A 25,799-nucleotide genomic window follows, 5' to 3' on the forward strand; every position below is an offset into this window, starting at 1 on the left:
TGGTGTACCAAGCTGGTGTGGAAGGAGAGGGTGGCAAGTCTGGTGGGAAGATTCAAGGACAATCAAACTCATTGAATATGTGTTCCTACGTAAGGTACATATGTAAGAGGCTCGTTTATAATTATATTTTGGAAATGACTCATGTTCTTATGTAGCTGCATTTATTTTATACTTACTGGATGTCCCATGATCATATTAGAAAGTAATTGTGTTATAAAGCAAACACTGCCAGGAGTTGTTTCATTTTGTTTTCCAATGTATTTGTATGAACAACTTTTGATTCTAGCCCAGAAAAGGAAGTCTGAGAACCACTGCTATCAAAAACAAATGGGGAAAAAGAGGGATTGGCATATTCCCTCTTGCGCTTTTACTCCAACCAAGATTGACACATAGTGACTGGAAGTTGGGGCAGTTCCTCTGTATTTCCAGACAGAAACTAAATTGAATTGGACAGAGGGTGGTTTCAGGAGGGAGGTGTTGATTTTCCCTCAAAACATCTGTAATTTGATCTCTGCTGAAGAAGCCATCAGTCACCTGATGATTGGTCTATTGTCTTAAGCCAGGCTTCCTCAAACTCGGCCTGCCAGATGTTTTGAGACTACAATTCCCATCATCCCCGACCACTGGTCCTGCTAGCTAGGGATCATGGGAGTTGTAGGCCAAAAACATCTGGAGGGCCGAAGTTGAGGAAGCCTGCCTTAAGCGATGCAATGAAACTGCTTGACTTTTTCCCCTCTGAGGAAAAGACCTTAGGTTCAGAGATCACTTTCTTCTATGAAGGGTGAACAGGGTAATTCAGGGCATCTGATTCAAGGAGAAAGAGATGCTTTCATAATCCAGCTTCTCAATTTTGCTTTGGCACCTATTATATACCAAATGAACTGATGAGCGGGGAAATTACCTGCCGGCTTTTCTCATTGACTTTGCGGGTGCCTGGCCTCCACAATTATATTATTGTGAGTACCCAAGCACCCATGGCCCCCTGGAGTTGGCTCCTATGATGGGCTTTACCTTCAAAAACCTTCTTCCTGCCAATGTTCTGGTGTATTTTGGGTTTTATGTTGGTATCCATACTAATCTTTCCCCCTCCTGTGTTTTCAGGTTGAACACTCCTTTTAGCTTCAGTGCCAGCCCTTCCCAACCGCAGGTAAGTTAGAGTACTGGATGCTAAGTATAGATTATACACCCCCCTGCAGTGGCAAGTGAGTATAATTAGTAGTTTGACTATTAGGATCACCACCTCTCCTTTCTTAAGATGCTGATATGCCCTAATTGCACAATACCAGAAAACATTATCTTGTGGCCATTGTAAGTACTGTATTTTCCCGTGTATGAGATGATATTTTCTGCTAAAAAAAAAATTAGTCAAAAATTGGGGGGCGTCTATACACAGATGGTGAGTGTACTTACTTTCCTGCAGCTGCCATGAAGAAGCTGCTGGAACCAGTTCCACCAACCATTACAGGCTGACCACTGGTGGGATTTGTTCACTCTTTAGCAAATGTCTGGGTCAACAGCTTTCTGCCGCTTCTGATTGTCCGGGTTTTCATTTCTAGAGATATGGCAACCCTAAAATAATGATTTTTTAATTTTGGGTTATAAAAAGGGGGTCACCTTATACATCGGGGCATCTTATACATGGAAAAATATGGTAGATAAGCTTTATTGTACTAGCCAAATGCCATAACAAAACCATACAAACACCACCAGGAAAAGAAATACCTATATTATATATAAAAAACAAAGCCACTCCCTGAACCATCAAAATAATGAAATGCAGATGCGTTACTGAATGATTTGTAGAGTGGGGACTCCACACAACATACAATATTTTCCTATTTAGGCCTCTGAATCTCCCTCACAGTTTACTTCAGTTTTGTCCAGGTTCTTCTTCCTGATCTTTCTTGCCGCCAGTGCAAATAGAGCCACAGTTTGCGTCACTGAAGCATTAGCAACACTGAGCAGCCATAGCAGACTCTCCGTGGGTGGGAGAGGTAGCTTTTTTGGACAAACAAGGCATTTACAAAGCGTTCCCTAGGTTCTGTATATAGTGGGCAGTGTAATAAATAGTGCTGGATGTCCTTCAGCTGTGGTTGCTCACAAATACAAAGTCTGTCTGTGTACAGAACCCTCTTATAACGCCCGTTCAGGACAGCAGAGGGCATTATTTGTGGCCATTCGAAAGAATTATATTGCGTTGCATACTTCTACCAGGCTCTTGGCCTGTCCAGGTACACGGGGAGGCCATGTCCCAAGAAACAAATCATTAGCAAGCAGTGTATTCTAATCCCTAAACTGCCTTGGCCCAGTATACCTGAAGAAGCATCTCCACCCCCATCATTCTGCCTGGACTTTGAGGTCCAGCTCTATGGTCCTTTTGGCGGTTCCCTCACTGTGAGATGTGAGTTTACAGGGAAGCAGGCAGAGGGCCTTCTTGGTGGTGGCACCCGCCCTGTAGAACGCGCTCCCATCAGATGTCAAGGAAATAAACAACTACATATCTGACTTTTAGAAGACATCTGAAGACAGCCCTGTTTAGGGAAGTTTTTAATGTTTGATGTTGTATTCTGTTTTTAATCTGTTGTGAGCCCCCCAGAGTGGCTGGGGAAACCCAGCCAGATGTGTGGGGTATAAATAATAAATTGTTGTTGTTGTTATCTGCCCGGACACTGAGGTCCAGCGCTGAGGGCCTTCTGGTGGTTCCCTTGCTGTGAGAAGCCAAGTTACAGGGAACCAGGCAGAGGGCCTTCTCGGAAGTGGTACCCACCCTGTGGAACGCCCTCCCACCACATGTCAAAGAGAAAAATAACTACCAAACTTTTAGAAGACATATGAAGGCAGCCCTGTTTAGGGAAGCTTTTAATGTTTAATAGGTTATTGTATTTTAGTGTTTTGTTGGAAGCTGCCCAGAGTGGCTGGGGAATAAATAATTATTATTATTATCATCATCATCACCACCACCATCTTGCAAGAAGTGGTGGCTTGTGTGAGGAGTGGTGGAGAGCAGGAGCTCAGCCTAGCAGGATTTTCAAACTCTATGAAATGTTCAGACTGAATAGTGGGCCGTGCTGCGGCTCAGGCTTTGTAGCTGTAGGTGCATTGACACTGGGTTTTCTGACGAGGTTCTGAGTCAGCTGGTGGGGTTTGCAATGGCGCCCTAAGGTGGCACCACTGAGGAGCATAGTTCAGTCTGCATCTTCTTCAGCAGACAACTTGCCTTGGTTGCCCAGGAGGTAAGATGCTGGAGCCTGGCCTCTGTGAGTCATGCTTCTGGCTACAAGGTCCCATCCCTCCCCTGCTCTTGGCGAATTATGTCCCTTCCTTTTCCTGCCACATTTCACACACTTGCAGAGTTCTGAATCAAAACACCATAGCTATGAAAAGTGGCAGAGATAGTAGAGAGGATAATCTTTGTGCATTGTGAGCAGAAGTATTTCAGTCCCATATAAGTGTCCCGTCCCCGTCCCCCCTTCAAACATTGTTGTTCATTTTTACCCATGGCTGCAAAGTCCACTTCTTGTTTGATTTGCTAAGGGAGAAAAGCTATTTGCTTAGTTGAAAGGCACCAGCTTATGGGACTGATAGCGGACAAGGGCAAATGTATTCAAAAGCAGCTCCTTCAGTAATAGGGAGCGCACAAAAAGCAATGACTCCCTTGGACCATAGTGGAATTCAAGCACCTCTTCCAAGCTTCCGCCATCTTTAGGTGTAACAGTCTTAACTCTGTTTACCAGATCTTGCATAAGGAATTCCTACATACTTAACATCCCGTTTTGGTTTACTCTGCTTTTGAAGATTTGTATCTGAGCTTGATTACCTGGGTGTGAGGGCAAGCACCTTGTGAGTTATCTTTTCAAAGATGTATCATCTCTGGATCCAAATATGTCGATGGACTTTCCTCCACCCCTTTCCTCAATTAACCTTCAGCCTCAGTTCCCACCCCTCCCTTTTCTCCTCTTTTTACTTTATTGCAACAGTGTTAGGGGGACTTTTAGCAGAGAAGCAGCTCATTAATGCCAACGATAAATAAATAGAAAGGTTCCTATTATTTCCCCCACTGGCTAGTGGAAGCATTTGTGAAATGACTACACTGTAGTCCTCGTAGGCCACAGTAATGAGAATCTTTGAGGAACTGGTTTTTCTGGTTTTCGGAATGGTGTCTGCTAGGATTTTTTTTTTGCCAAAACACAGGCTGAGCTCATTCAACAAGAGATGACTGTAACAGTAAGCTTTTTGACCCTGTGAAGATGAGTACAAAGGACAGGTGCACTACAAACAAGGAGATTAATGGCCATTACTATTACTATTATTATTTTATTTTAAATTCCTATCCTGCCCTTCTTCTCAAAGGAGACCAGAGCGGCAGCCAACACAATGCATAGTTTATGTTATTGTGCAGTTGCCATTGTGTGAGTGAACGGTGAATGTTTTTCAACTGTGTAAACCGAAGAGGAGCACTTGATGGAGCCTGGGAGTGGCTGCAACTCCTTGCCATATGTGCATGCAGTTTAACCTATGTTTGCCACCATGTAACCGCTCTGAGGTTTTACAGTCAATACCGAGGAAATAAACAGCTTGCTCCACCACTTCATACTCTTCATACTGCTTAACTGGGGCTGACCCCAACCACAGCTTGGCAGTGTGAAGGTTGCCACTACTGTGGTCACTCTTGAATTGCTACAGTCCCATTTAAGTCTCCAGCCACATGGGTCTGAACCTTGCCTGTGATGGATGCTGATTGGCCACCTGCTGGTGGGCGTGGCTCACAGTGGCAATGCCCATGCCACTCAGCTGTCGTTTAAACTGGGCCTTGTGCAACAGTTGGTGAGAGGGGAGGTTCAGTTTGTGTGTCATGACAACAACGGTGTGCCCTAATGAGATGGAGGGAGGGAAAGGGAAAATCGGGTACAAGGCTGTTTTCTATCTTCTCCAAGCCATGATAGATCTCAGTATTTTAAAAAAAGGGTTAAAGGGGACCCCTGACCATTAGGTCCAGTCATGGCCGACTCTGGGGTTGTGGTGCTCATCTTGCTTTTTGGCCGAGGGAGCCGGCGTACAGCTTCCGGGTCATGTGGCCAGCATGACTAAGCCGCTTCTGGTGAACCAGAGCAGCGCACAGAAACGCCGTTTACCTTCCCGCCGGAGCGGTACCTATTTATCTACTTGCACTTTGACGTGCTTTCGAACTGCTAGGTTGGCAGGAGCAGGGACTGAGCAACAGGAGCTCACCCCGTCGCAGGGATTCAAACCACCGACCTTCTGATCAGCAAGTTCTAGGCTCTGTGGTTTAACCCACTTCTCTGTGGCTTAACCCACAGCGCCACCCGTGTCCCCGCGTCTCAGTATTTATTTCTTGTGAAATTCAGCCTTTCCTCTATGTTGGAACTCAAGGCAGTGTTCCCAGGGAGTCTTCCTTCTGGGCACTGAGAAGGTTCAGACTTGCTTACCTTCAGCACACTATGCCATGTGCCTTCAGACCAATGCTCTGCGACGAGGGACTTGCTTAAGTTGGCCGTAGTGGACATTGCGCTTTAAAATTTCAGCGGTGCCCTGTACAAAGCCCAAATTTGGTGCCCCTCCACCTCTCGCCTTCTGTTGCTTCTCATTGTTGCCATGTCCCCTGAGGTGCCCTCTCAGCTTGGCGCCCAATGCGGGCAAACAGGTCGTACTCCCTTTAATTCTTCTGTGGGCTCTCCAGTGGGCATGGCTTTTCTCATGACATAAGGATGTTTTTAGCGCATGACAAGAAAAAACCTTAAAATCATTTCCTTCTTCCATAGTATTTTCTGTACAAGTTCCCTCCAGATGTGGATTCTGTCATAGTCAGAGTGACTTCTGAGACAGTCTACCCATGCTCCGTTGTCTCCATCCAAGATATTGTGGTAAGCTCCAGGAGGCTGGGTCATACAGAAGGGCTGTAATAGCCTGGTAGAACATTTTGGTGTGGCTTTCCCAGGCTTAGCATTGCGCATCAATAACTATGTCTCAGGTACTGGGAGCTTTGTGTGGGCTTTTAAGATCTAAATGTTTTGAAATGGTGAGAATATGCTTAGGTGTGTTTGTGGTCACTGGTCAGGGGAATGGCTTGTGACAGGGGCAAAACTAGGCTTTATTTCACCCGGGTCAAAGACCCAGTTTGGCACCCCTCCACGTGCATTTGCGTACATACACACACACAGGCTGGGAGCCTTCACCTGGGCTTCACCTGGGGTAAAAGAACTGGCTATTGTCGCATATGTATGCAACAACAGCCGCAGGGATGCTATTTGCTCAGAGATGGAAAGAAGATAAAGTCCCTACCAGAGAGGAATGGCAAATCAAGCTGTTGGACCATGCTGAAATCACAAAACTGTCTGGAAGACCTAAACTTCAATAAAGAATGGGGGAAATTTATAATTTATCTAGGAGATCACCGTAAACAGATGAAAACACTAGCAGGATCTTAATAACACAAATATTATGGATAAGATGGAAAGATACAAAATATGGATTGTGGAAAAATATGCAGTTAAGAAGGTGTACAATAGGACCCTTGGAAGGGAAGGTGGGAAGTCCAGAGATTTGGAGGAAATTCTAAATATGGATATGTAATTTGGATTGTTATACATTAATATTTGTAAAACCAAATAAAAAAAAATCATACAAAAGAACTGGCTAGCCCCTCCCGAAGCCACTGCCCTGTTTGTGAGCTGTACCCAGTTTCTTCCAGACTCATGAAAGTGGGTTGTTCTTGGTCAGCTGGAATTAACAAGTAATGTTTTAAAATACAGAAGTTGGCTTTCGATGAAAAGCAGTCATGTTTAAGGGGAGTAATCAATTCAGGACAGGTCAGGACAGTACAAACAGGAACTGAGAATAAAGGGCAAACAATCCCATGTGCATTGTGGGTTTTTGAGGGGATACTTACTGAGCTTTTTCACAAAGTAAGAGGAGACACTGGTAGAGACTGGAGGCTGCCACATTAAACGGCATCTGCCCTCAATATATGGTGTATATTGTACAGTGCAAAATTGCAGTTCAGGAAAAGATTTGTGCAAGGTAACTTTAAGAGAGAACCTAAGACAACCCTTTAACAAGCAATGTCTCTGTTGCAGTGTCCAGTTTATGATTTGGACCATAATGTGGAATTTAATGGCGTTTACCAATCCATGACAAAACAGGCAGCCATCACTGTGCAGGTGAGTTGCTTATGCTATCCATTAAGCCATTTCCCTGTTTTCCCTTTTCACTTTATTGTTCTAGCCACAGGCAGCTCTAGGTTAAAAAAATGTTGAGCTTAAGACAGGGATGTACAATAGATGGAGAAAGGTTCTGTGACCCTCTCTAAGTTTCTACAGAACTACAGAGATCCTCTCATTTGTTGAAAGACTCAGCCTTAAAGATGAATTTTGCTTCTTGTCTTGTGCAGAAAAAGGACTTCCCAAGCATGCAGTTCTTTGTTGTATTTGTCATAAAGCCTGAGGACTATGCCTGTGGCGGATCGATACCTTCCTCCATTCGAGGTAAGAGGACTGGAACCAGTATGGTTGGGGAAAGCAGCCTATTCATAAGGCACCATCTTGGACACACTTAGACTGCAATGGCAATGTCCGCATGAAATTTCATCCGTTGTCTAAATGTAGTTGGATCCTAGAGAAGCCCAGCAAGCAGCTGTGGAAAGAAGGAAGGAGCTTCCCAGGTTGGGCATCTCCTTACGAACCCTATAAATAATATCTGACAAGGGTTCTTATCAAGAGATGATATCATCTGCACCACATACCTTTCAATGTGATCCTGCCTTTGATATGTATCAAAGTTCAAAGGAATATTGCCCAGTTGCCTCTTCAGTGTGTTCTATCATTTTTGTTCCCTAAGCAGTAGTGGATTATGGGAACAATAGCTGCACACAGTTGCACGCATAGACAGACAGACAGACAGACAGACAGACAGACAGACAGACTGACAGATAAATTAAAGGGTGGAAGGTCAAGGGTTTAATGTGCATTTTCAGACATCCCAAAATGACAAATTTCACAGCAAAACTCAAATCTAACCAAAAAAAAAAATTCAGCATAGCACCAATCAGCAGTAGTTGCTTGAATTTTGCATATGAAAAAAGTTGAGAGAACTTTTATTAATTGGGGAAAAACTTAGTTAAAATTTTCCAAAAAGTTTTAAGTGCACATTGAATAAATTTGTTCTTTGAAATCACACGGAATCATGTAATTGATCTAGCATTTGTTGATTTCATTCATTCATTCATTTCCTGCTTTTATTGAAAAATTATGAAAGCAGTTTCATTCAAAAATACCAGAGTACTGTACAACAATTCCTGTGCTGCGTCTTGGAGAGGTCAAGTGATTGAGGGGTTAGACAGCACCCCAACGTGTTCTGCCCATGACCAAGGCCACAAGAAATTCTTTCTCTCTCTCTGCCTCCCACCCTGCAATCTTCTTCCTCTAGGAAAGGCTAACTACACCTGGAACCTGCAGCGGATGAAGAGTCTTGAAGTGACAGTTGTGCCCTCCATTAAAGGTATCTGGCTATAAGGTTAACTTCTTCTTATGATGAGCCTCAGAAAGAGGAGTAAACTATTTGGGAACAATGTCCCTGTAGATAGGAGGAGTCTAGAAAGTGCTAATGCATCCCATGCCTTTTTAAAATGTGGGGTTTTGGGGGGGTATTGGGTTGTTGTTTTTATTTCGATTACATATTTTGTGGTTTTATATTTTGATTTTGTTCTGTGAACCATCCTGAGACCTGCAGGTATAGGGCGGTGTATAAATTCAAAATAATAATAATAATAATAATAATCATAGGATCTTTTAAAAAATAGTACAAAATGGCTGGTTTTCACAGAACTGTTCCACTTTCAAGGCCAAACTAGCCGCATGTTGAAATGCACCTTTATGTTTTATCTGTAGGTTGTGGGGCTGATAATTGTTGCTGGCCTCATAGCAGGCATAGAATGGCAATGCAACGCTCTCCTTCCCCTCTGCAGTCCCGAGGAAACTTGCTTCTCTGAAGGAAGCACTGGAACACACTGACACAAACAGCTATTATATCTCCCTCCTGATTATCACCCCCCCAGTTTATTCAGTGTATTTATTTGTTATGCATACCCCTCTCCCTGAAAAATGACCAAGACAGATAACAATAAATCCATACATAGCAAATAAGCAATATGACAATAAAACCATGCAACAATCAAAAAGAGCAGATGAAAAAAATGACAGCTAGTTTAAAACGTACTGTATTTTTCTGTGTATAAGACTACCGTATTTTTCGCACCATAGGACGCACTTTTTCCCTCCTAAAAAGCAAGGGAAAATGTGTGTGCGTCCTATGGAGCGAATGCAGGCTTTCGCTGAAGCCTGGAGAGTGAGAGGGGTCGGTGCGCACCGACTCCTCTCGCTCTCCAGGCTTCAGGAAGCTATCTGCTAGCAGAGGGAGACCCAGCTCTCCCACCGCTAGCGGAGCGCTGCGCTAATCCCGAAGTTTGGGGCGTGCGGAGCTGAGCGCGCCCCAAGCTTCTGGGTGCCGGCAAGGTCTCCGCTAGCCCTGGGAGAGCCCCGCGACGTCGCGCGGCTCTCCCAGGGCTAGCGGACCACTGCGCTAATCCCGAAGCTTGGGGCGTGCGGAGCTCAGCGTGCCCCAAGCTTCTGGGTGCCGGCAAGGTCTCCGCTAGCCCTGGGAGAGCCCCGCGACGTCGCGCGGCTCTCCCAGGGCTAGCGGACCACTGCGCTAATCCCGAAGCTTGGGGCGTGCGGAGCTCAGCGTGCCCCAAGCTTCTGGGTGCCGGCAAGGTCTCCGCTAGCCCTGGGAGAGCCCCGCGACGTCGCGCGGCTCTCCCAGGGCTAGCGGACCACTGCGCTAATCCCGAAGCTTGGGGCGTGCGGAGCTCAGCGTGCCCCAAGCTTCTGGGTGCCGGCAAGGTCTCCGCTAGCCCTGGGAGAGCCCCGCGACGTCGCGGGGCTCTCCCAGGGCTAGCGGAGACCTTGCCGGCGCCCAGAAGCTTGGGGCACGCTGAGCTCCGCACGCCCCAAGCTTCGGGATTAGCGCTCCGCTAGCCGTGTCTAGGCTGCGGATAGCAGCCTGCTTCCCGGAGCGTCGGGCGCCCTGAAAGCAGAGCTCCCGGCGCTTTGGGAACACATCCGCAGCATGGGGACCCTTGCAGGAGCTCCCCGCAAGCTTCCCCACGCTGCGGATAGCAGCCTGCCGCCCGGCGGGTGGGGCACCCTGAAGCAGAGCGCCCCTCGCGCCAGGCATACATCCGCAGCGTGGGGAGCCCTGCAGCAGTTCCCCACAAGGCTCCCCAAGCTGCGGATAGCAGCCTGCCGCCCGGCGGGTAGGGCGCCCTGAAGCAGAGCGCCCCGCGCGCTAGGCAGACATCAGCCAGCCCCACAAGCTCGGGGGACAGCAGGGAGGCGCAGCGCCACTATCCCGCTGTTCCTCGACCTGGTTCGGTTTCCCTGACCTGCTTTTGGGGGGGAAATAAAGGGAAATTTTTTTTCCTTTATTTCCCCCCAAAAAAACTAGGCGCGTCCTATGGTCCGGTGCGTCCAATCGTGCGAAAAATACGGTAGGTCTTTTTTCCTAATAAATTATGTCAAAACTTAGGGGGCATCTTATACACAAATAGTGCCGAGGCCATTTTCTAGTAGGTAAGATAAAGGGACCCCTGACCATTAGGTCCAGTCGTAGCCGACTCTGGGGTTGCGGCGCTCATCTCGCTTTACTGGCCGAGGGAGCCGGCATATAGCTTCTGGGTCATGTGGCCAGCATGACTAAGCCGCTTCTGGTGAACCAGAGCAGTGCACGGAAATGCCGTTTACCTTCCTGCCAGAGTGGTACCTATTTATCTACTTGCACTCTGACGTGCTTTCGAACTGCTAGGTTGGCAGGAGCAGGGACTGAGCAACGGGAGCTCACCCTGTCGCGGGGATTCGAACCGCTGTCCTTCTGATCAGCAAGTCCAAGGCTCTGTGGTTTAACCCACAGCGCCACCCGCGTCCCCAAAAGTAGGGTGTGTCTTATACATGGGGGCGTCTTATAGACAGAAAATATGGTAATTTAGGTAAAAACAGACAGAGATTAAATTGCAGAGCAGCAGAGAAAAGTCAGTTTATGTTGTGGGGCAGACTGCAGAGCGTGGGTCACACTTGGCTCTGACTCCAGTTGCAGGTCAGAAGTATATGCTTGTGTAATGGAGGAGTAAGAATTGGATATTCTCTGTTGTCCAGTTTTTGGTCTGCTGCAGACCTGGCCCACTGATGAGGCAGGGTGAGGCGCTCACCTCAAACTGTGGAAGCCCCAAAGGCAGCGCCCAACTCACCTCTGCTGCCTGCCTTGCCTCCGCCTCCCACCCTGCCACATCTGCTGCCAGGGGAGAAGCTGCGCCAGCTGCAGCACCGGTTTCTTTCGAGATCTCATGAGATCTCAATGAAATCTTGGGGGACTTCAGTGAGATCTCGCAAGATCTCACCAGAAGCCACCGCCACCGCACAGGTCGGAGTGGTGGGGAGGCAGCAAGGGGGCAGGGCAACAGCTAGTGGCAACATTTTCCCGGTTCACCTCAAAATGGGACGTGGCACCCCTGGTCTGCTGCAGCAAGGCTTTGGAGAGAGTGAAAAGACTTGTGCTACTGTTTTAGGAGCAAGAGCAGCCTAACGGCAGAGGGACGGACTTATGGGTTCATCCTCTTCATATGCTGATGGCAGATCCTTTTTCCTTCCCCCAGGTTCTGTTTATGTGAACGCCATCCTTTTCAGCTTTCTGAGTTTCTTCTCATTCTATCTGGGCGCACTGGTGGTTGCATTTGTGCACTACGTCAGGTGGGTGAAGCATTCAGCAGTGGCTGCGTGGAGGGCAAGCCAGTTGCCTCATTTTCCATTTACTGACATGCCTGACCCTGCAGGAAGTCAGGAGAAGAGTTGGCCAAAGAAGTTGCCATCCCTTTAAAGACTGGTATAAATTAGCTTGGCACTCTTTGTACTCTCTTTCCTTTTTGCCACTTCCTCTTTGACTGTAACGTCATCTTCTTTACACGTGACCTTTCACCTATGGAGCTTCTTGATTCCTCCCATAATTCCTCCCTGCACAAAAGAGAAAGTGCCCCCCCAAAAAAAAATTCTCTCCACGCTTTTGCCCATGGTTCATTCCTCTTCCTGGAAAAAGGATTTGTTTTGCACCTATTTCTCCCCCAATGTCTTCTTTTGGCTCACATCCTTTCCATTTTACCATGGTTTCTAGATGAAATGATTGCCCCTGGTTTGTAGTGTAGGAAGAAAACTCTGTGCATGAAGGAAGATGGGCCAGGACTTTACAAATACCAATTCCAGTGTCCTGCTTCTTCTTCTCCAGGAGAGCATTTTCTTTTGGTTAGCCCATGTGATGTTAAAAAAACCAGGAAATAATCCACCAGGACTTTGGTTCACATGGTATCTAGAATCAAATTTCTCTGCTTTGTAAAGCATATGTGGACGATGGCACTGGACATCTCACAGATGAGGGTAATAGCTGTGTAGCCTGATGGATAATTAGCCATTTTGTGCTTGATTGCAGGAACCATAGGAAGCCTTCAATTGCCGGACACAGTCCTGATGATGGTAACCTTCTAGTATACTGTTCTTATATCACAGACCTGGAAGGCACTTTGTGGGTTACTGGACCCAAGCTCCTGCCCACTGCAGGAGTCCTATCTAACACACACACACACACACACACACACACACACACACACACACGAAATAAATAAATAATAGCCATGGACAACACTGCAGGGGTGTTGTAAACCATTCAGAGACTGACCTGTGAACTGAAGGCCCATCACACACTCACCCTTCCAACATACAATTTAAACTGCATTTGCAAGAGCAAAGTTCTTTGTAAAAATGTTTTACCCTAAATAAGAACTAATAAAGAGCAGGGACTTTGTAGTGTTACCTGTTGGTTTTTTGTTTTGTTTTTAGGAGTGCTGCTAATCTCTACCATATTAAACCTTGGATTTCTTGATGGATTTATTTGTCCCTGGGGACATTTAAAAATAGAGTGTGTGTGTGTGTGTGTGTGTGTACCAAGAAGTTACCTGTCCAGACAATGAAGTATTTCTCACTATAATTTTTGGAACTGTGTATGTCTTCCTCCACCCTCTTTTTCCAGTATTCACCATTCCTTTTTGGCGACATAAGTGTCGGCATTCTCAGTCTCAACTGAAGATGGGAAGTAAAGGGAATGGCAATACGTACTGACCTACAACAGAAATCAAAACAATGTATTCATAGCCTTTCAGCATTTGAAATAACTCTCACCGTCCCTGCCCAACGGCCCTGCTGGTGCCAGGAAATGGGAGTTGGAGTCATCAGCATCTGGAAGGCCAATAAGTCCTCTGTTCCTTCTATAATGGTTCACTGCTCACTTTGCGAATGGCATGCATTACTAAATGCTATAGGCCACCTGTTCCCCTTTCCTGAATATTATGTGCAATCCAGCTGGGCTTTGTTGACCTTTTTCCTTTTGTAACCTCACCCTCTGATTGTTCCATTCTTTGGCTTCCTCCCATCGCTTACACTGAGGAAGATGGGCTGCAGAAACCAGTTTTGCTTCATCACACCTTGTTAAGCAAACACGGGTTGTACATTCTGCCAGTTTGCCGGAGGAGACTTGTTTGCAACGAGCCTCCTGCAAATGTCTCCTATTTGATGTCTCAGCTGCTCTTGTAAAGCATTCTTACTCAGAACTGATAATTTATGCAGTGACATGCCAGGTATATCCACATGTACAACACTGAGGTGCGAGTGGGCAGTGCTTTTTCCTGGGGGGGGGGGACGCAGACCCCTAAGCATTTTGTGAATCTAAGTTTGGCCTCAATGAAGGGCAGTATTTCAACATGAGTAGGAAAATGACAGTACCCCTAAACATTTTTTTAGGGGGGGAAAGCACTGCAAGTGGGGCAGTGCCGGCCCACCCATGAGGCAAGGGGAGGCGGCTATCACAAGCGGTGGGAGAATCCACAGGGGGAGCAAATCCCAATGTTGATATTTCTTCCCTACTTGTTCTTGATCTTCCCTCACCCCTTCTTCCCTAGTGGGGGGAGGGTACCGCCTCAGGTGCCAAAATGCATTGGGCAAGCCCTGTCTTGGGGTGGGCTGGGGATAAAAGTTGGGGAATATGTTAGCATTCTCTGGTTCCCATTGTGGCTCCCTGTGGCTTCAAACAGAAGCAAATGAGCTAACAAGCACACTATTCTTCACCTCTTCCATGAGGCAGCAACCTCCTTTCCTTGAGCTCCTTCCCGTCAGTGCCAGAGGGCCATAGAATAGGAAGCACCTGCTCTCCATTCCAAGGAGGAGTCTCCCTGCCAAGTCTGTGGGGACTTTTGACCAGTCAGATGAAGGCTATTCACATGTTTGTTCCCATTGCAGGGTCTGGGACTGTGGCCTCCTCTCATCCGATCACTGCCAGCACTCCGGAGGGAAGCAGCTATGGAGCTATTGGTAAAGTAACTCTGGAATTGCAAAGGCACAGCTAGATATATCTCTGTGGCTTATAAAGCAGGTAGTAAAGTTACATTAGAACAGTTAGTTAAAGTATGTGATAGCAAGATGTGGAACCATGAGAGTACTTTTGGGGCTACCTTTGAAAGTGACTCGGAAACTACAATTAATCCAGAATGCGGCAGCTAGACTGGTGACTGGGAGCGGCTGCAGAGACCATATAACACCGGTCCTGAAAGACCTAAATTGACTCCCAGTACATTTCCGAGCACAATTCAAAGTGTTGGTGCTGACCTTGAAAGCCCTAAAAGGCCTCAAAGGCCCAGTAGACCTGAAGGAGCGTCTCCACCCCCATTGTTCAGCCCGGACACTGAGGTCCAGCTCTGAGGGCCTTCTGGTGGTTCCCTCACTGCGAGAAGTGAAGTTACAGGGAACCAGGCAGAGGGCCTTCTCAGTAGTGGCGCCCGCCCTGAGGAACGCCCTCCCATCAGATGTCAAGGAAATAAATATCTGACTTTTAGAAGACGTCTGAAGACAACCCTGTATACAGGAAGCTTTTAATGTTTGATGTTTTATCGTGTTTTTAATATTCTGTTGGGAGCCACCCAGAGTGGCTGGGAAAACCCAGCTAGATGGATGGGGTATAAATAAATTACTACTACTACTACTACTACTACTACTACTACTACTACTATTACTTGTTGAAACAGAATGTGAGGTGAGATGCAGACACCCAAGAAAACAGCTGGTACAGATAAGCAACGAAAGAGCAGAGCACCTCATTCTGCAAATTATTATTATGAGTTAAATGCTTGCAATACAGTGCATCTATGCCATGAAATATAAGAAAAGTTTGGACAACTTCCTTTGTAGCTTGATGTCTTTCCGCATCTTGAGGAGGTCTTGCTCGTCCACTTAGTCTTGTTCCAATAATACATGCCATTATTATTATTATTATTATTATTATTATTATTATTATTATTATATTTGGCAGTGCATTAAGCCAAGAGGTTGATACTCCCGAGAGAGGCATCTCGTACTTTACATATTCCTGTTTTCTTCCCAGATGAGTCAAGCTCCAGTGGGGGCCAGCAGCTGTCTCTGGAGCGCAGGCCTCGTCGTGGCTCTGACACAGACAGCTCAGTGGAAGAGGAAAGCGACTTTGACACCATGCCTGAAATTGAAAGCGACAAGAATGTCATTCGCACAAAGGTATTTCGTCCAGGATCATTTATGTAAGGAACTTCTCCTTCCAGGTGTCACACACAAAAACACACGCATCCCATCTGGCATTATAATTTATCTGGGAAGCAATAAAAGCCGATAAGTTACCATTCATGAAATAAAAACAATGAAGGCGAGGAAGGAAAGACAGGGACTCTAGCGAAAAATCAAGGGTTATTTGAGATGAAAAGGCTTCCACCTGCCGCTGGTAAGGAGGGTGCCACAGGACCCTTCTGGGACAGTTCCCTGGTTCCGATACCATAGTCAAGAAGGTTCACCTACATCTCATCGCCACCTGCCACACTTCAAATGACAGGGGCTCTTGCAGTCCATGTTGCTGCATTTTACTGCAAAGCATTTAAAGAACCCAGCTGTTGTAAAAACAACAACCCACCAAATGAAAGATATGAACCCCATGTGGTTTTGACCACAGGTAGCCAATTCTGGCCACAGCTCTAGATGGAGGGCACCATTTATCTCTTTGACTGCAGGGTGAGAGGCAAGTGGCAAGCGGACCCCAGGCACACACTCACTTTGTGCAGGGCAGGGAACTGATGTCAGAAGCTGTGCAATATTCTCTTTCATGCTACTCTTGATCTGGTGAGTGCTGGTGCCATAACCAAAGTGAGAGCAGCAGTGCAGAAGACTCTGATGTGCACATGGCTGGGTCCTTATTTATGAAGGGACTTGTTGCTCTCAGCAGTTGTTGGACTCCTATTGTCCCTTTATCATTGGACATGCGGGTGGAAGTTGGGAGTCCAACAACATCTGGAGAGCCAAGGGTTCCCCATTTCTGCCTTCACACCAGTGTGGTGTAGTGGTTAAGAGCGGTAGTTTCGTAATCTGGGGAACCGGGTTTGCGTTTCCGCTCCTCCACATGCAGCTGCTGGGTGACCTTGGACCAGTCACACTTCTCTGAAGTCTCTCAGCCCCACTCACCTCACAGAGTGTTTGTTGTGGGGGAGGAAGGGAAAGGAGATTGTTAGCCGCTTTGAGACTCCTTCGGGTAGTGATAAAGCGGGATATCAAATCCAAACTCTTCTCTTCTTCTTTCTTGCTCCCTGTGTGTCTGTGTTCCTGTTCTTTTTCATGGTCTCAGTGCATGAATGCACATGCCTTTCTGAGCTTGTGCAGGACATGCGCAGGTAAATTATGTGTGTGCTGTCCTTAAGGGAGGAGGTTTTTCTTCATGTGCTTATCCTGAGAATAGGGATGAGGAGGGTTCCAGTGCATTCTGCATTTTGGAGCGAACTCTCGCATTTCACATGCATCCCTGGCCTATGCTCAGATCAGAACATCGATCTGCCAATTAACCCATCTAATCCATTGATCAAACCACACACAGATCCGTGCAGTACTTTTGCCTTTTTAACATGTTTAACAATTTAAGGTGCTCAGAACAGCTCCATGGCCACATGGTAAAATATCTCTTTGGAAAATGCTCCCAGGAAGTGACTGTACATCATGTTGTGGAATCCTTTCCAGAACAAAAGATGGCTGCCCCCACAATATCACTATTTTTTTTCTTTTGTAAGAAATCGGCAATTTTTAAAGTGTTTCCCCTTAGAAATCCACCTACACAAAGACATGACCTGGAACCGGTTTTGCAGAAGCAAACAAAGGTGGCACTATGGTGATTCATCTATTCTTACCTGAGTTCCTTCTTAAAAGTTCTTGGCGCAGCTGTCCTGTCCTAGGCCTTTTGCTAGCTTGCATGCCTTTAAATAAACTGTCACAGATTTTTTTTTTAAAAAAAAGTTGTTCTCTCTCTCTTTTTAGAGACTGCTATATCTGTCAGATTTATCCAGGAAGGATCGGAGAATTGTCAGCAAAAAATATAACATTTATTTCTGGTACGTAGCTGCTAGCCAAAGCTCAGCCTTCTATATCTTAATTTTAGGGCCATGCAGATGACGCAAGGTTTTCTTGGTATAATAAGAGCTGCCTGCCTAAATCCAGCAATAGTGACATCCTCCATCAAGAAGATATTTTGGGCATGTGTAGAGAAGCTGAAGAGGGAGGTGGAATGGTGGTCATCTAGGAGTGGAAGGGAAAGTTCTACACCCTATAAAACCTGGCTGTTGCTCAACACAGAAATTGCTGTATGAGAAATTTCAAGACACTAAGATCCAGCTTCAAGTTTTAAATGAGCAGTCAAGAAGTAGGAAGTCTTGAAATTAGAGGATTGGTATGGCGGTGTGGAAATAATGGGATTTACAGCACAGGCAAATTGTAGGGTCCATTTGCCTTTCTTAGCTGATAAAATACATGCCGTTGGTTAAAACTCGGTGGAAATGTGTGTGCATCTTCTTATGCCCATTTATTCTCTTCCTACGGTCTCTTGATCCTGAAGGAACATCATCACAATAGCAGTCTTCTATGCCCTGCCTGTGATCCAGCTGGTGATCACGTACCAGACGGTGAGTTTTCTGCCTTCACTCCACATCTTAGGACCAAAAACTCATCTTGGTGCTAACATCTTGATGACTTGATAAATTTACTAAGGTAAAAGATTTTGGGGGCTAAAATCCTCTTCATCAGACTTATAATTTTTGGTAATCCATGAAAGGTTATGGGATAATACACTTCCTAGTCTCTGAAGTGCTCCTTGACTATTGTTTAATTTCTGCTGTAAGTCATGGCTAATTGGCTGCCCCTTTGATAGAGAGGATACCAGAGAACCAGTGACAGAGAGGATGACATTTAAATTAGGTCTCCAGATCCCCTGGTACCTCTTGTTTTTAAAGGTATAGGGACCCTTGTTTAGACAACTCCACCTTTTCTCCAAATCTCAGGTCGGCTGAGGTTGGTCTTTAGTCCTCACAGCCAATCCCCTTACAGGCGCACCATCATTCTCAAACCATTAAGATGTTGAGGTCAGGAAGGCTACAGTGTCCACAGTGAAATGTAGCCAGGTTCTGCAGGAGGTTTGAAGGCCATGTCTTCAGTCCTGCTTTCCATTCTTAGGCTGTTTTGCCTCCCTTTCCATTTGCTCATCATCTTTGGGATGGTGCCTTCAGAATGCAAGTGACGCCTTCTCTACTGCTCTTCCTAGGTGGTGAATGTGACTGGAAACCAGGACATCTGCTATTATAATTTCCTGTGCGCTCATCCACTGGGCGTCCTGAGGTGGGTGTGGGTGACTCACAGGCCACTCACTGCTTGGGTTTACGTTTTCTCTCTCCTTCCTTTACAATCAGGAAGTAGATAGTGATCTATTCCTGTTTGTAAATGGACTGTTCTGTACAGGAGAAGTTTCTACATTTTTGAACTTCTGGTTTGGCTGGTAACGTTTACAAAAATAAGATTTAATAAGATTTCCTTCTTTGCAGTGCTTTTAACAACATCCTCAGCAATGTGGGACACTTGCTGCTGGGCTTCCTCTTCCTCCTGATTGTGTTGCGCAGAGACATCCTCCACAGACGCTCCCTGGAAGCCAAAGACGCCTACACAACGGTACACATAATAATAATAATAATAATAATAATAATAATAATAATAATATAATATTATTATTTATACCCCGTCCATCTGGCTGGGTTTCCCCAGCCACTCTGTGTGGCTTCCAACACAATATTAAAATACAGTAAAGCATCAAACATTAAAAGCTTCCCTAAACAGGGCTGCCTTCAGATGTTGTCTAAAAGTCTGGTAGTTGTTGTTTTCTTTGACATCTGGTGGGAGGGCGTTGCCATGGACTGACCAGGACTGGGCAATATCTGGTTTTCAACATTGCAGCATATCACCAGCTCAACATCATAGTATACTGATATATCACAATGTCTGAAATAAGGGTGGAACTATGTAGAGGCACTGGCTGTCTTCACAGTTTCTCCCACATTGTGATTTTTGCATAGCACACTCCAAACATCATGATTTGCAATATATTGCCTGGTCAAAAATTATGAAACCAATACAGTATACAGTATACAGTATACAGTATACAGTATACAGTATACAGTATACAGTATACAGTATACAGTATACAGTATACAGTATAAGGCCTTCAAAATGGTTTTGGATGATATACCTAGCGGTGACTCTAATCACATGGAGGGGTGATTATCTGATGTTTTCAGCCACACAGTAAGCCTAACATTGACATTCCAGGACTTCCTTGGTTTTCCAACTAGGTGTGAGAGTATAGCAATGTTGGGCTTACCATATAGCTACTACCCTACGGAGGCTGCTACATGTCATACAATAAGTTTTCAAGCAGATATTATGTGTTTAGTGGCAATCTGCATCCACCATATGGCCTTAATTAGACAGTAACTTGCCGCTGAATTGTACACTGCAATTATTTATCTTTGTCAATATATTGGTCCCAACCCGCAGTGCGTAAATATTCATTAATCTGGCTGAACATTTTAAGCAGCAGCACAAATAAGGATGTATATGGCAGACTACATTTCTTCTCGTGAAGCTGTCTGGTGTAAAAGAGCCAGATATTTTTCAAACAGAGCTGCTACCACAGTTGTCACATCCAGCCAAAACTGCAGTGCCTGTTAGTTAGACAGATGGATTTTTGTCTGCAGTGTTGAATGACAGACACTTTCCAGGCTTATATGCACACTACCAATGTAAGATACTGTTCTTGGCCCCTCTGTTTCAGGAATATGGGATTCCCAAGCACTTTGGCCTCTTCTATGCCATGGGCATAGCTTTGATGATGGAAGGTGTCCTCAGCGCTTGCTATCACGTCTGCCCCAACTACTCTAATTTCCAGTTTGGTAAGTGCGTGGCTTCTTCTAGCCGAGGAGCTAAGAGGTTTGTTTTCTTCTATGGATATTTTGAACAGAGTCCCCCAAGAACTGATTTCGGATAGCTGAATCAGTGGCGGATCTTGGGGTCTCAAATTTCAGCGGCATCCCGTGCGACACCAATATTTGGCGCTCCATAACATATCATAGTTGCAGCAGCCCCTGCATCTCCCCCAAGGCAACCAAACCGGTTGCACTCCCCTGAATCTGCCTCTGGCTAGATGTTTTGGGTTTCAGTGTGCTTGAGGTCCTCTTTCAGTTAGGGTGAACATAGATCTGAACACTATAGAAGCTGGGGAGAGATGTTGCTTTGAGGACTTAAGAAGTGGGGCAGGGGAATCAGTGGCCACATTCTTTAGATAATGTGTTGTTTGGGGCACTGGAACAAAGACTCTCCTTCAGTCACATTCTTCCGAATTTTTGCCACACCCACGGGAGCCCAGAACGCTTACCTTGAAGAAAAATAGGAGCCCCACTGTGGTGGTCTTAGTTCACAACAACAAGAACCTTACGAGCCACAATGGGGTGGTGATAGCGCCCTCTGGTGCAAAGAGAGGATTTCTCCCTTAGAAAAAGATTGGCCAGTAATACCACTGTTGCCAATTTGTAAGATACCATCGATATATCATTTTCATATACTTTTCTCTTAGACCATAACATGCTGTAAATTTTATCTCCATATTCCACAATCGTTTCCATGCTTCCTTGTCTATATTATGACCAGTATCTATTGCCCAGTGTATCGTTGCTCATCCTTTGTCTCCCATTTCAATAATACTTTATACATTCTAGACAGCACTTTTACATTACATTCCAACAGGTCTCTCTCCAGTTGTGATATTTGTTCCCCAAACCCTTGTATCCTATCTTTCTTAAATACTTCATTAAATGATGATATTGTATCCATGTTGTTAATTTTCCTGATAATTCCTTAAATTATTTTAATATGTACTCTCCTCCCTCTTGTTTTAATAAATTTTAATAAATAATTAGTCCATCCTTCTATCATATTCTCTTTTTTTACCGCTATAGCTTCCAACGGTGAGAGCTAAAGTGGGGTTTTTTACCTCTAATAAATTCTTATATTTATCCCATAATAATAATAATAATAATTTATTATTTGTACCCCGCCCATCTGGCTGGGTTTCCCCAGCCACTCTGGGCGGCTTCCATAGAAACCAAAAAACACTAAAATACTCTATACAGAATCTCCCTAATTATATGATTTGTAAGAACAGATACTACACTTGATCTTAGCCAAAAGGCCGAGAAGACTTTCACCTTTTCATACCATAAATAAGCGTGCCAACCAAAAATACTGTCATGACCTTCTAAATCTAGAATATGTTAATTCTCTAATGTCATCCATTCCTTCAACCAACAAAGACAGTCTCATATCCAGCAGGGGAAAACCTCATATTATTTTTGCATCTATCAATATTTTATACTCTATTTTATATATTTTAGAAATATATTTTGGCCATGTATTGAAACTATCTGTTGCCTCTTCTCCTCCTTTGACAGACACCTCCTTCATGTACATGATCGCAGGGCTGTGCATGCTGAAGCTCTACCAGACCCGCCACCCGGACATCAACGCCAGCGCCTACTCTGCCTACGCATCCTTCGCAGTGGTCATTTGCCTTGCTGTGCTCGGAGTGGTACGCATGTATTTGACACCCTCTGCCCTTCAGAGAGAGGGACCGAATCAGCAGAACTTGGGGGAGAGTTCTGAGAATGGGGTCAAAAGCAAATAGGCTGTACTATCTGCAACAAAATTGCCTGCGCAGCCTTACTCTCAACCTCTGCAGGATTCTCGTGGTTTTAGGCTCGGGTTCTGCGGCAGCCAAGTATTAGAAAAACAACCGCTACAGCTCCTTCCATACTATCCTAACTGTTAAGAGTTTCCAAGCGCCCAACTTATTTAAAGGACTATGTTGTTGGACATGTAACACTGTTGGTCTAATGGAAGTATGTGAAATGTAATGCTTTTGTGCCTAATTGAACCATTACGTGTAGTGTTGTATATAAGGAAACCATTACGATTGTAACTAATGCCTTATCTCGGCGGGGAGGGGTGTTATGTACTCAAGATCTCACCCTGGGCCAGCAGGGGGATACTGTAGATAGTTTTCACTCAGGTCCACATATGCAAATAAGGGATCGAAAGTGATGTTCAGTGATTTTGCTCCGTGTTTCAGCTCAGTGATTCAGCTCAGCTCAGAGAGTGGCCGCATCTGGGTCCATCAATCCCACCTTCGTCGCCAGTGTTAAGTTGTGGATGAACATATCAGACGACACAGCGATTCTCCAAACACCTCTTGTTTATTCAGAGGCCAGAACAGAACTGAACTGAAGGGTTCAGCTAGCATGCTTATATAGAGCTCCAGTACAACGTAACTGTAACAACTTCCAGTAACTATCCAATCACTGAACGTCACTTTTGATCCCTTATTTGCATATGTGGACCTGAGTGAAAACTATCTACAGTATCCCCCTTCTGGCCCAGGGTGAGAACTTCAGTACATAACACTAACACTCACGGCCCTTTATACAAAAGAAGTGCTCTGATTAAAGCCCATTATTTTGCTCTAACTGCTTTGGGAACGGCACTACCCTCGGTGCATGTCTTTCCCCAGTACTTCAGCTGCTTGTCGCAGATGCCGGAAAAGGTGCAAGGTCTCCCGGGACATGGGATGGCTGTTTCTGTACTCTGGGTTATTTGAGTATCTACATCTTCAAACCATTCTAACAACCAGACATACCGTATTTTTCGTACTATAAGGCGCACCGGCCCATAGGACGCACCTCATTTTTTTGGGGGGAAATGAATTTTAAAAAAATATTTCCCCCCCCCCAGCCCTGGCTGCCGCCCCAAGCCTTGCGCTCACCTGCCGGAAGCAGGGGAAGCCCTCCGGAGGGCTCCCCGTGCTTCGGGCGACAGGCTGCCGCCCCAAGCCTCGCGCACCCGGCGGGACCTCCTGCCGGGCGCGCAAGGCTTGCGGACACTTGCGGGGGCTGCAGGCTGCTGCCCGCAAGCCTTGTGAGCCCGCGGGAACTCCCGCCGGGCTTGCAAGGCTTGCGGATAGCTTCCTGAAGCCTGGAGAGCGAGAGGGGTCGGTGCGCACCGATGCCTCTAGCTCTCCAGGCTTCAGCGAAAGCCTGCATTCGCCCCATAGGACGCACCCAGATTTCCCCTTCATTTTTGGAGGGGAAAAAGTGCGTCCTATGGGGCGAAAAATACGGTAGATAGGTTTGGAAAATGCCACCTGTCTGTAGAGCATCTATAACCTCTCATTGCAGAGAAGGAGACCTTTTTCATAACTGGACATAACGCACAATAATTCTCTTTTTGTTTGCTACCAGGTTTTTGGAAAAAATGCTTTGTGGTTTTGGATCCTCTTCTCAGTCATCCATGTTGTGGCCTCACTTGGACTCAGCACCCAGATCTACTACATGGGCCGTTTCAAGATAGGTAAGTTTGATGACAGGTGATTGACACTTCAGGCCTCCTAAATATATTCACCTGGAGGTAAATCCATGGAACTGCTCAGCCTTTTACCTTTAGGATTGTAGCCCCAGAGATAGAATAGGAGTGGTGCTTATTCCCTTCATACTGTTTGTTTCTGGTCTATTAAATAAAGGGAGTTTCACCTTGACTCCCTACGAAATCTTGCTTTTTAAAAAAAATTATTTATACTTTTCAAGTTTATACATTTCACTAATTTTACAATCATTTTGACATTTCAAAACTTGACTTCCTTCCCCCTCTTTCTGCGGTTCCTTAAGTTTATTTTTAATATCTTCTGCATATCCAAATTAACTTAATTTTCTCATTTATTCATCTTCTTTAAATATATATTCTTATGAAATTGCAGGTTATTACAAGAATCCTGCCAATGTTCTTATCTGTTTACAATTTATCTGTAAATAGTCAATAAACCATTTCCATTTTTAATAAAAAGTTTATTATCTTGATTTCTATTCTTCCGGTAAGTTTCACCATTTCTGCATATTCCATAAGTTTTTGTATCCATTCTTCCTTTGTCGGGACTTCTGCTTCTTTCCATTTTGGGGCAAATAACATTATTGCTTCTGTAGTAGCATACATATGAATAAGTTTCTATACAGTTTAGGCAGTTCTTTCCCTATAATTCCCAAAAGGAAAGCTTACAAAGGTTATTTTAAACATCCTTTTCATTTCATTATATATCATTTCCCACTAAGCTTTAACTTTACTACAAGACCACCACATACGATAAAAAGAACCTTCTTTCTCTTTACATTTCCAACACTTATTTGATTTAGATTTATACATTTTTGCCAATTTACTCAGTGTTAGATACCACCGATATATCATTTTCATATACTTTTCTGCTGTAAATTTTATATCCATATTCCACAATCGTTCCCATGCTTCCATGTCTATATTATGACCAATATCGAATGCTTTGCCTCTGCCTAATGTACTTAACTGCATGCTGGTGCTGGGCTGCGTGCGAGGAATTATTCACTTTCCTGCCAGTGGCCCTTTACTCAGGGAGGAGGCTGGTTGGGAGATGTGTGTCTGTGTAAGTGCTTCTGCTTTAGTGGGCATTTGGGGGGCTGGGGGGCTTTCCAACGGCAGCACATACATTTATCCTTCTTTGCTGTGCTGTTATGCTCCTCTCACTAGCATCTTTTCCCCTTTCTCTTCTGCTTCGCTTGGCTGCAGATGTCTCTGATCCAGGTAACCAGCACTTGATGTGATTCCTCTTTCCCTTTGGGCTGAGCATGCAGAAGCCTTGGCAGCCAGAATAGGAGGGATGTTCATTCTTCTAACGCTTTAGGGGAAGGTCAATAGCTTGGGCTAGGGCTGGGCAATACCTGATTTTAAACATCGCGATATATCACCAGCTAAACATCACAATATATCACAATGTCTGAAATAAGGGTGGAACTATGTATAATGGTACCTTGGTTCTCAAACTTAATCTGTTCCAGACTTTTGGTTTTGGAATGCTTTGGTTTTGGAACAGACTTCCAGAACGGATTAAGCAGCAGGGCAGTGTGGCACTTCCCATTTCAGCTCAAGTGGTGAAACAGGATGTGCCCCTCTACCCCCTGGCCATCAAGAATTGGTTCTGGATCAAGCAGGGTCCAAACAGCAGACCTGATTTATGTGAGGGAATACAACTCCATTCAGAACAGGTTGGAAACAATTTCTTGTACCACATTAGGCCAACTAGTAGTCAGCTCACAACACTATTACATTATTAGTACAGTGGTACCTCTGGTTATGTACTTAATTCGTGAGGTCCGTTCTTAACCTGAAACTGTTCTTAACCTGAGGTACCAC

At 45.2% G+C, this 25,799-nt stretch overlaps 1 protein-coding gene across 3 annotated transcripts in view; it reads left to right on the forward strand.

Annotated features, from left to right (window-relative positions):
• SIDT1 (SID1 transmembrane family member 1) overlaps nt 1-25,799 on the forward strand; it is a 44,248-nt gene that overhangs the window by 10,059 nt on the left and 8,390 nt on the right. For 2 of the 3 annotated variants that reach the window (XM_081176340.1, XM_081176338.1), the window contains exons 4-20: nt 1,102-1,147; nt 5,781-5,882; nt 7,095-7,178; nt 7,409-7,502; nt 8,443-8,514; nt 11,720-11,813; nt 12,544-12,587; nt 14,403-14,474; nt 15,541-15,686; nt 17,478-17,551; nt 18,052-18,118; nt 18,754-18,827; nt 19,031-19,154; nt 20,314-20,431; nt 21,986-22,122; nt 23,828-23,936; nt 25,176-25,190. In XM_081176340.1, the coding sequence (XP_081032466.1) occupies nt 1,102-1,147; nt 5,781-5,882; nt 7,095-7,178; nt 7,409-7,502; nt 8,443-8,514; nt 11,720-11,813; nt 12,544-12,587; nt 14,403-14,474; nt 15,541-15,686; nt 17,478-17,551; nt 18,052-18,118; nt 18,754-18,827; nt 19,031-19,154; nt 20,314-20,431; nt 21,986-22,122; nt 23,828-23,936; nt 25,176-25,190 (1,472 nt within the window). The remainder of the gene's footprint in view (nt 1-1,101; nt 1,148-5,780; nt 5,883-7,094; nt 7,179-7,408; nt 7,503-8,442; nt 8,515-11,719; nt 11,814-12,543; nt 12,588-14,402; nt 14,475-15,540; nt 15,687-17,477; nt 17,552-18,051; nt 18,119-18,753; nt 18,828-19,030; nt 19,155-20,313; nt 20,432-21,985; nt 22,123-23,827; nt 23,937-25,175; nt 25,191-25,799) is intronic. The other variant, XM_081176339.1, reaches the window with a different exon arrangement.

The sequence above is a fragment of the Podarcis bocagei genome (assembly GCF_964188305.1).
Source record: "Podarcis bocagei genome assembly, chromosome: 17".
Taxonomy (NCBI): domain Eukaryota; kingdom Metazoa; phylum Chordata; class Lepidosauria; order Squamata; family Lacertidae; genus Podarcis; species Podarcis bocagei.